The following is a 9,934-nucleotide window of genomic DNA, read 5'->3' on the forward strand; positions in this document are numbered from 1 at the left end:
TGTACATACCCATGTAACTCTACCCAGTCTATTCCTCGGTCGTGATTAACTATGGCGGACGAACTGGCCGTGCATAAATAGGAGTTTATATGAACGTAGGAAACACTTTAGTTGTCCCAAGAGTGCATTTTCTCGCTGAATAATGAAGTCAAGTTTGAAAGGTAATGATGCATTGTGCCATTTTGGCAGATACAGCAGCAAAAACCCTGAAGTTGCCTTTGTCTGCTAACACGTGTGCACGCATTTGAACAAATCCATAATCCGGCCTGGTGTACCGGTAGTCCGGCACACTGAGGGAATGACCATTGTACTACCTTTCGTTATGAGCTTCTCTTTAGATTAGCTGGTGTGTATTGTTGGGTCTTTTGTATCGGTTCTTGTGTAGCGGTATACGAGGACAGAACCACAACATTCTTGAATATTCTCACTCATTTTATACACGACCCCACAAGCTTTTAGCTTTAAAACTCATCATGTTGAAATAAAGGCTTCCTATCCTATCCTACTTTCTCAAAAGATATCACCAAGTGCATGTACATGTACACCTGAAACACGGCCTTGGAACAGAACATGGATTGTAGCTTTGTTAGTTTTTTTTTCCAACTTCTCCAATACTCTGCACAAGAACAGTTTGTATTGAAAATTATGTTCAGGAGGGAATGATGGAAAGATAACCTTACATGTAATTGTATGTTAATCAGACCTGTAGTGACTTGAGATGCTAAACATTTTTAAAGTTTACGAAAGTAAAATGACTGATGAGCAGTTATGATCTCAGTCTAGATGATGCTATCTGCTACTAATTAAGAGAGTGATAATTGCGACATATACATGTATTGTTACAGGGATCTATTCCAAGCTAAAAGACTCCACAGTTGTTTGGGATGAGAAGTTGTTACTAGCAAAGAATGCTTGGGATTCTGTTGACTGTGTGATTCCAAACAAACAGAAAGTTCTTCTTGACTGGACTGTGCAAGAAATTCTTAACGGATACAAAAAAGGAGTACAGTAAGAGCTGACAACATCAACTTTAGTCTTTTATCCCCTCCATCCCTACCCACCTTCAATGTTTATTTACCGAGGCTGCACAACAGTTTGCTAGTGCTTTGATAATTTTTTTCTGATTGTAATCACTCATTGAACAAATAAGGTTATTATTTTATTAATAATAACTTGCACTTTGATATTTGATAAATCTATTACCTTGAACAGACATTACTCTTTAAGATAATGTGACAGTAAAGCACATTTTCAAAGAACATGACTTACAAAATTATCTGCAGCCACTCAAACTCAAACCTGTTGAGGCTTGCTATCCAATGTATATTACATGTATGTGTACTAACTAATAAGTGACTGCATGATTTAATGGGCACCATACAGTCTACTGACTAGCCCTGTTGTCCTCTTTGTGACTATATATACAATGAACATGTAAACCATTATCCTGATCAAATTGCAGGTTTGAATTTGACAATAATTTACTGTAATATGCAAATTGTGTTGCATACAATGTAGTGTTGTAAGCCTTACATGTTGCATATGGGAGAACTTAAAGTACATCCATGGTAGTTGACTGTCTTACCCAACCCTAAAGTCTATGAATTTGCTTCACAGAGAAGGCAATAATGATGTGTTAAATGGTTTGTGGGAATTGCTGCTTCATGCTTTAAAGAGCAAAGACCTTTTTGCTGAATCAAAACATTCCATTACCCTCAAACCACAACTTATACAGGTTTGTAAATAATACACATCTTAGTTGTAGCATGCTAATTCATAGCTGCTGTGAAAATTTTGTCACTTTTTTAAAGTAAATACATATTAATTAAATTGTAAGTTACATGACCTGTACATGTATAACTTGAAGTCTTAATTGCTCTTAGGTATTTGCAGACATATTTTTATGTACAGATCCTGTTCACAATGGAAGCTCTATCAATATCATCATTGAGTGTTGTTATGCTGTTATGTCTACTCCTCAACTTGCAGCCTCTGTGCTGGCCAAATTTGAAAGTTATGTGAGTATTTAGGTTGATGCCTTATTTATGAGTAGTTCCAAATTCATAACATTTATGTTGGGTACAAAGATGCGGAGTTGGTTATAAATTGTTACTGCCATGTAAACTGTAAATTAATGCGTATGCTTTCCGTGTTTTAATCCTTCAATGGGCCATATTTGTATTCTCGCGTTTGGACTTGAACGAGCCTGCAATGGAGGCTCATGTGGGGGAATATCATTAAAAAGAGATTAATGTCATTTGCATTTGAAAAGACTCCACGCATTAGCCTCAGTTGCAAGCTAGTTCCAGTCCAATGCCAGGAATACGAATATGGTCTATTAACACATGTACAGTCAAACCTCCAGTAAGCATATTCAAATGTACATATACCCTGACTTGTGAGGTGTAAAAGTATTCACATTGTATCTATATGGTAGGAGAGATGTTTGCTTAGAGTGGTTTCTAATTATTAAGTGTTGTGAAACCAAAACTAAAGCATATATAATCACTCTTACTATCCAATCACAAAGGACACACATCAGACAATACAGTGAACCATTCAAAACTCAAAGTAATTACATGTAGCTGACGCAAAGTGGAGGTAAACGTGTGTGAACGAGTCATGATTGGTTTTGGTTTAACTTCTGATTGGATGAAAAAGTGGTGCAAGTTGTTTAAGGATTTTAGTGTAGTATCTGCAAACCCAAATAACTTTTGACATGCAAATGATAACCTCGCTAAGGTACACGTAGGTTAAAAATGGAGTGCTTTTATGTGACTGGGGCTATGACTTGGTATCCTTCTACCTACTAGTGCTGTCTGTCTACAGAACACATCCAGTAGCAGAGGTTCAACTGTACAATTGTGCATGCATTTGTAATCTTTACTAATACCTTTTTGCTCTATTTTAGGTGTCTTTCTTGTCAGCATTACTATCCTTTTTTGTACCAATATGTCTGGAGCAATCCAAAGAGCTTCATTTGTTGGTACAAGTCTGCTTAGAAAAGTATCTCTTTATTCAAAGACAGCAAGCCAATCAACGGAAGGTATGCAATGATCTTGCTGGTAACAAAACTGATTTTATGAATTAACAAATACACATTGAATAACTTAGAGTTGCTGTTATACTGTTAGCACCTTTGCTGTACAGGTGCATATACATGTACATGTATATGTTTACAAAATAAATAATAATTAATGCTACCTTCAAGATTGTATGTACATGTATTCTGTATATATTATGGATCAATTTTTACGTCTACATGTACTTGTCCTTCTGTAGGTTTTTACATCCATGTGCCAACAACTTCTTGAGCCATTAGTCATCTTGCATCATATGTTTGAGGACACTGTGGAGCTCAGGAATTCCATTACGGATCAACGTGAAGATCAGTCAGAGAACTGGCATGTAAGAAAGACCCAAGGTATCACTAATTTGGTGGAGTTAGCATTAGCAAGATCTCTCTTTCACAAGTAAGATATTAGTCAGAAATTAATATTTCACCGACAAACAGTGTGAACAGACCTACACATATCAGATGTGCAGGTGTTTGGATGCATGTAGACACCACTTGCACTGCTGCAAACTTGTTGACTTGTAGACCTGCCTGCTTAGAAGCTGCTGACATGTAGACCTAACTTGAACATAGATCTGTGTAATTTGCTGACTGCCAGCTTTAGAGTTTTTAACTAATAGTACTGTATTCACATTTTCATATCTGAGAGCTATATAACTAACCCTAAACAGGCTAACCTGAGAGATATTAAGGCTAACCTGAGTGATATTCAGCTAATTGGATTGCTATGCAGGCAATTATCAGAGTGCTACATGTATTTAGGCATAAATGTAATCTGCAGTTTACAATCTGCAAATGTCATACAGCGTACATGTTTTCTGTGGGTCTACATACATGTACATAAAAATAGACTTTGCAGGCCTCCATATTTACTGACTTGAGGCAGGCTTACATTAAATAACTCCAGTAGACTTTCAGGCATGCAGATTTGTAGGCTGTGCTATAAAGCTGCCCTCCCTGAGAGAGAAAAAATTGGAAAGAATATCTGTGTGTTGCCATTGATAATAATGTTCCTGGCTTCTGCATTCACCCTTGGCCAGACTCATATCTTTGCTGGCCTGCAGAGTCCTAGCCTAGCGGATCTGCAGAGTTGTACTGTCAAATACCATTATAGACTTGGCGAAATTGAGGTACATAATAATTATTATTTTCAAGCTGGAGAATTGACAGTGGAGAAATCTTCTCGAGCTGTACACAATTTTCCTCTGTCTGTAGTTTTATTTATTTTTAAAATCTTTTACAGGGATCACATGTCAGAGTATCCACAGGCCTTAAAGGTACAAGAGGAAAAAATAATTAATTCTGATGAGCCTGCCAGCAAGAAACCAAGAATTTACAGCTATCCAAGGCTTCTTTTTGAGAAGTTGTGGGAAATGACAGATCCTGTCACAACAGTATGTTATTCATTGCAAATGGTAAAATACATTGTATTAATATCATGTTAGTTTCTTAAATCAGTATTAATAGTTACATGTAGAGATATTATGAAGACAACTATTCTTCATATATTTTTTTAATTGTTTAAAGTGATTGATACATGTCTACATGTATGTTAAGCAATCCATAATATGTCCAACTGTACATGTCCATGTACATGGTAAGTGTGACAACTTCCTTTTGTGTTCTCACAGTGGGATGTTTGGTTTGTATTGTTTTGGATATCATTAAATTCAGTTTAGTGGTGAAGTTCCTCTTGTGAATGGACAAAAAGGAATTAGCTGACTGTGTACATGTAATTAAATTTCTCTGCTCAATCAATGCTTGCATTTATTCTACTACATGTATTAATCATCTTGGCAGATCTTTCAATAAAAATGTGCTAATTTTAGTGGGTTCAAACAATGGGTTGGGTTCACTGATTTTCATCATGATTACAGTATGATTGACAGCAGTGGAAAAATGCTGCACATGTATTTAAGCTTTCACTGACGTTTTTCACAATATACAAATTTCGCGTTGGAGCCTCATGCTTTTTCATTCCAGAAATGTCCTTTGTTTGTCCAACAACGCATCATATAGAGAAACTTAGGGGAATGAATGACAAAGAGACATATAAGCGTGTATATACGCACATATGTGCGTGTATTGACATACGCGTATGCACAAAATATGCATGTATAATAATACACGTATGCGTAGTTCACTTATATCTGAGTTGCACTGTACATGTAGATATTAAGGTGTTGAACTAAAGTTATACTCTGTGGGTCACTTAAAAGCACCATAAATTACCTTGTTTGGAAAGTTCAAGTCATGTACACATTTTTTTAAGTTGTTGTATTTTGTTTTTCATTAGATTAACATTAGTGGCACAAAAGAGGCAACCCTAGCAATACTTCCTCTCCTTTATAAAGAATTCATCAATGCCAGCAGGTTGGTATACATGGAGCAGCCCCTGCCTTTAGATGATGTACGATGTTGAGAGGTGTCGTAGCCTGGTGGTTAGCATGCTAGATTCTGGATCAAGCAGTCTGGCTTTAGGCCCTGGCTGAGATCACTGCACTGTGCTCTAATTGGCAGGACAATTATTTACCTCACAGCTCCTATCTCCACCCAAGTGTTATAATGGGTACCACTGAATTGATACTGGGGGTAACCTTGAAATGGACTGCTTCCCATCCAGAAGGGAGTAGAAGTACTCCTAGTTGCTTAATGCCACAGAAACTGGGATGAACTCCAGTGATATGCCCAACACAGGCCCATTGTTCTTGATTCCAAGTATACACTCATAGTAGGACCCACGGCATGCAGTCTTGTGTTGAGCACATTACCAGAGTTTAACCCAGTTTTTGCAGCATTAAGCAACTAGGAGTAAATGTATTTCTGCTCCCTCCTGGATGGCTGGTAATTTAATCAAGGGTATGTTTAGAAGATGTCTGTAAAGGTGCATCAGTGTATCTTTGACAATACCTGTTGGAATATGTGCATCACTAATAAGTTTTGAAACCAAGGGTTCTGTTAATTTAGTAATCGTGTCTATGATAAAATTCTCAATCGTGATTGGCTCTCTGTGCACCTATTTAACATGTAATTGGCACAGGATCATGTGGGTGTCCAATTACAGGTATCCAATTTGAACTTTTTGTAATTAGATACCTCTAACTGGATACCCACATGATTCGCACGTCAATTACACACGCTTTAATGGCTTCCTTCGCAATGTTTCCTACAGTTTTCAAAACTTATGAAAAGCGCTACAGATGTGTTTGCTCAAAAGAAGTTTTTAAAAGACATTTTTAATTCCGAAATTTGTTATAGATATGATTAATTAGTAATTGGACCTCGTGTTGTACAATTCTGGGATAAATCATGCTCATAATTTCAAATTGGCCTTGCGCTTCGCCCTCGTTCGATTTTGAAATTACTTGCACCATTTTCCCCTGAATTGTACTCCACTCGGTCCAATTACTATTACAAATTGTTTCGCAGTTACCATGATAATGAAAATGATCGTTTTTTCTTTGGGTAATAGTGGCATTGATTTTACAAATCAAAACATTAAGGGTTTTTTTATAATAATATTCAAAGAAGTTTATTTTGAATATTAAAAAATAATAATAATTATGTAAGCCTAAAGTTTTGTGATTTACTTATCATGACCTTTATTACTATTTCTATGTGTTATCTTTCAGAAAACAACATTCATCCACATCAGCAATGGAGTTTGACTTTTTCAGTGAAATCTGTCAGCTGATGAGTGTACTAAATGGCAGGTGCAGACATGTTATGTCTTCTATCATTACTTTGCTCCATCAGTTGCTGGAATGCATTCTCAATTATGACATTTACCAGGTGGGTAGCATACATGTAACATGCCCCCCAAAATGTATAATCCAATGGCTAGTGGCCATGCCTGAAATTACCTGAAAATATAGGAGTGCAGTAGAACCCTGTTGATCCGGTCATCAATGGCCACAAAAATCTGGCCATATTAACTGGGTGGTCGTATTTAAGGGGTTCTTTAAATAAAAAAATGGCTGACTAACCTTTTGTTCGGACCACTTATGGCAAAGTAAAAGGTCAAAGTGTTTTATTCCCTCCAAGTTAGGGGGGCCCCGGTAAATATGGTTATTTGACACCTATTAACTGTCGTTGCTTTAGTATTTTAATGACAAGAAGAACCATATGAAAATGGAATCTACTGGATCATGTTCTACAGTTATCAGTCTCAAAGCCCAGTAATTTATTGTAACTAGGCAGTGGGATTTATCTCGTCCGTGGCTTTGTCTTAAGTAAGGTGCATATCAGCAACTGCAATTACACATCATTCTAACGTGCATAGCGAGAGCCATTACTTAAGTTTTCAAAATGGCCACAGAAGTGTTTGGACATAGTTAGTAGAGGGGACAAATTCTCCTCTACTAACTACTTCCTCTACTACCTTTCTCCGAATTTTGAAGAAAATTTTGGAGAAAATTTTTAAGAAAAATTTAAAGGAAATTTTTAAGAAAATGCTTAGCTAGATATTTCTTGGTGAATTCGAGTTATGTTACGGCAGAAAAACGGCTTTTTTTTGTTTCCGTGATTGAATAGTCATGAAATGGCCAAATATCGTAAACAGTACGCCAGCACAGAAAAAAATATTCAAGTCTCCAAACATTTTATGGCATTTTTGAGAACGTTAGTGATTGTTCTCACAATCCACGTTAGGATGATGTGTGTTTGCTGTTGCTGATTGTGGATATTTGCCATATAAACAACACTACGAAATATGCACTATTCTTGTTGAAGAAATACTAAACCAAAGACAGCTAATTAATTATGCATAAATAGGTGTCAAATGACCATTTTTGCAGGGGGTCCCCCCTAACTTAGAGGGGATAAAACATTTCAATCCTTTTTTGCCATAATCACTCACACGCCAAACCCAACACTCTTGCCAAGTTTGAAAGAAATCAGTGATTCAAGTTGCATCACCTCCTGCCCAATTCTCTCCTGGACACACTCTTACTTGGTGATTCCCTAGTAAAAGAACCCGCCATAGATTTCCGATGAAACTTGGTATGCTGTTGTTACAGGACAAGGAGATATTAAAAATGTAGTAAAAAGAGGGGGTTACCATGCTTGTTTTCACGCCACAATACTGACAAATGCGGTTATTCAGGTGACTTTTGGCAATCTCCGTTTGTAACAAATAAGCTCGATTATTTTTCAATACAGCGTGTTATATCACACAGAGTTTAACTTTCTTCGGTTGTTTATTCATCTACGTCCCAGAAAAAATGTCCTCAAATACCCTGCATTTTTTTATCCTTTAAGGAAACATAATTTGAACATGTGCTGATGGGCCCGTAATGTCTCCATCTGTAGTTTTTATTTCATTTGCCAAAAAGGTAGCCATAGATTTCTGCTAATTTTTTTCTCAGTTATTGAGGATATTGTTCTCATTGAAATTATGAAGTAGAAAGTGGGGGTCACCGTACTCGTTTAAGAGAAAATGAGCATTTATTTTGCTATCGAGCTTAGTTTGAGGGAAATCTCTTACGTTTTGTGGCGCGCGCTAATGACCCGAAAATCGTGCGCAGTTGGGATACACAATGCAATACTAAGGAATCACCTTACACTAATGACGCAAAAATCGTCCGCAGTTTGGGATACGCAATGCCATACTAAGGAATCACCTTAAAGCCATAAGGGGTATAAGGGGTATAAGGATATAAGGGTTTAAGGGTATAAGAGTATAAGAAGAGAAACTTAGTTGTAATTATTGCACGGCTTTTGGGAAGAACAAAACTGCAATGTTTTGTAATAATATATTTTTTTTATCAAAGTCACCGTGGGGGTATTGGGGTATAAGAGGTATAAAGGGGGCGTAAGGGTAAAGGGGTATAAGGTTGTAAGGGTATAAGATTTATAGAGTGTGTCCATGTGACGTCATCAAATTCTCAAGTACAAAACTAGAGAGCCCCTAAAGGTTTTATCCTCATCAGGCATAAGAGGTACTAAATTTATATCTGTTTACAACTTCCCTGCTCAATAGCGTCCTTCGTTTGGAAACCAGCGCATTTTGAATTTTGGAAAGGGAAGCAGAGTTACTATCGAAAGCGACTGGTCTGGCAACCTTGTTGCCAGTCTCTCTCTCCTTCTTCTCCAGTTTCCATTCTCTCCTCAACTGATCAACTGAACCAATCACAGCACGTGAATTTTCACGTGACTATCCTCGTGACTGAGCGTGACAAAGATCGCGTTAGTCATTCTCTTTCGGCGCCCATCTTTGAATTTAGCGTTAACGGTTGATCGCTCGTGCGTATTAGTAGATTTCACTTCCAAAATTATATCAAAATGGTTTTTTCTGCGGTCCTGTGACTAGAAGAAAACAGCGTGAGTGTCATTAATGAGAAACATGTTATTCTTGGCGAAGATTTGGAGCTAAAAGAAAGTCTTACTGTGGATGTTTCAACGGGGAAAAATTCAAAGGGCAGATTAGCTGTATACAAAATTATTTGGTGAGTAATCGAATTCAAGTAACCCTATATTACACAAAGTAACTTCTTTTATTTAGACAAAAGCTTTTGAATGAACTTTGTCATCACGAATCATACACGAGTGGGTCACTCAGTCATGGCATGAAATGAATTCTGGCTAAAGCAAGGTTGAAACAATTTAGGTTGCCCAGAGGGCATGCCTAAACAATTTGATTTGCGAATAACAAGTCGTTTCTCTCGCCACACTTGTTCAAACGAAACAAATATAGCAGTTCTCGCTGATCACAGTCAAAGTTCTTGACAAAAACTCCAACGAGGCAGCCACAGTCTGCATGAGTTTGATATGTCTCCTGTGTGTTTCAGCCTGACTGTATGGCAATCCGTGTTGATCCTCAATTTTGTCCATCCGTATATTCTTTTGCGTTTACTCTAT

At 37.2% G+C, this 9,934-nt stretch overlaps 1 protein-coding gene and 1 long non-coding RNA gene across 3 annotated transcripts in view; both read left to right on the plus strand.

Annotated features, from left to right (window-relative positions):
- Positions 1 to 11: 11 nt before the first annotated feature.
- LOC110055972 (unhealthy ribosome biogenesis protein 2 homolog) overlaps positions 12 to 9,934 on the plus strand; it is a 33,911-nt gene continuing 23,988 nt past the window's right edge. For both annotated transcript variants that reach the window (XM_089274459.1, XM_089274460.1), the window contains exons 1-9: positions 12 to 161; positions 846 to 1,008; positions 1,618 to 1,735; positions 1,884 to 2,018; positions 2,912 to 3,046; positions 3,283 to 3,473; positions 4,320 to 4,470; positions 5,373 to 5,449; positions 6,709 to 6,868. In XM_089274459.1, the coding sequence (XP_089130585.1) occupies positions 143 to 161; positions 846 to 1,008; positions 1,618 to 1,735; positions 1,884 to 2,018; positions 2,912 to 3,046; positions 3,283 to 3,473; positions 4,320 to 4,470; positions 5,373 to 5,449; positions 6,709 to 6,868 (1,149 nt within the window). In that variant the 5' untranslated portion in view covers positions 12 to 142. The remainder of the gene's footprint in view (positions 162 to 845; positions 1,009 to 1,617; positions 1,736 to 1,883; positions 2,019 to 2,911; positions 3,047 to 3,282; positions 3,474 to 4,319; positions 4,471 to 5,372; positions 5,450 to 6,708; positions 6,869 to 9,934) is intronic.
- The window catches only part of LOC149102411 (uncharacterized), a 1,593-nt gene continuing 756 nt past the window's right edge, over positions 9,098 to 9,934 (plus strand). The window contains exon 1 of the long non-coding RNA XR_016202285.1: positions 9,098 to 9,522. This is a non-coding gene — a long non-coding RNA (uncharacterized LOC149102411). The remainder of the gene's footprint in view (positions 9,523 to 9,934) is intronic.

Source organism: Orbicella faveolata, unplaced genomic scaffold (assembly GCF_042242905.1).
Source record: "Orbicella faveolata isolate gen_17 unplaced genomic scaffold, um_ofav_v1 contig_36, whole genome shotgun sequence".
In the NCBI taxonomy this organism is placed as follows: domain Eukaryota; kingdom Metazoa; phylum Cnidaria; class Anthozoa; order Scleractinia; family Merulinidae; genus Orbicella; species Orbicella faveolata.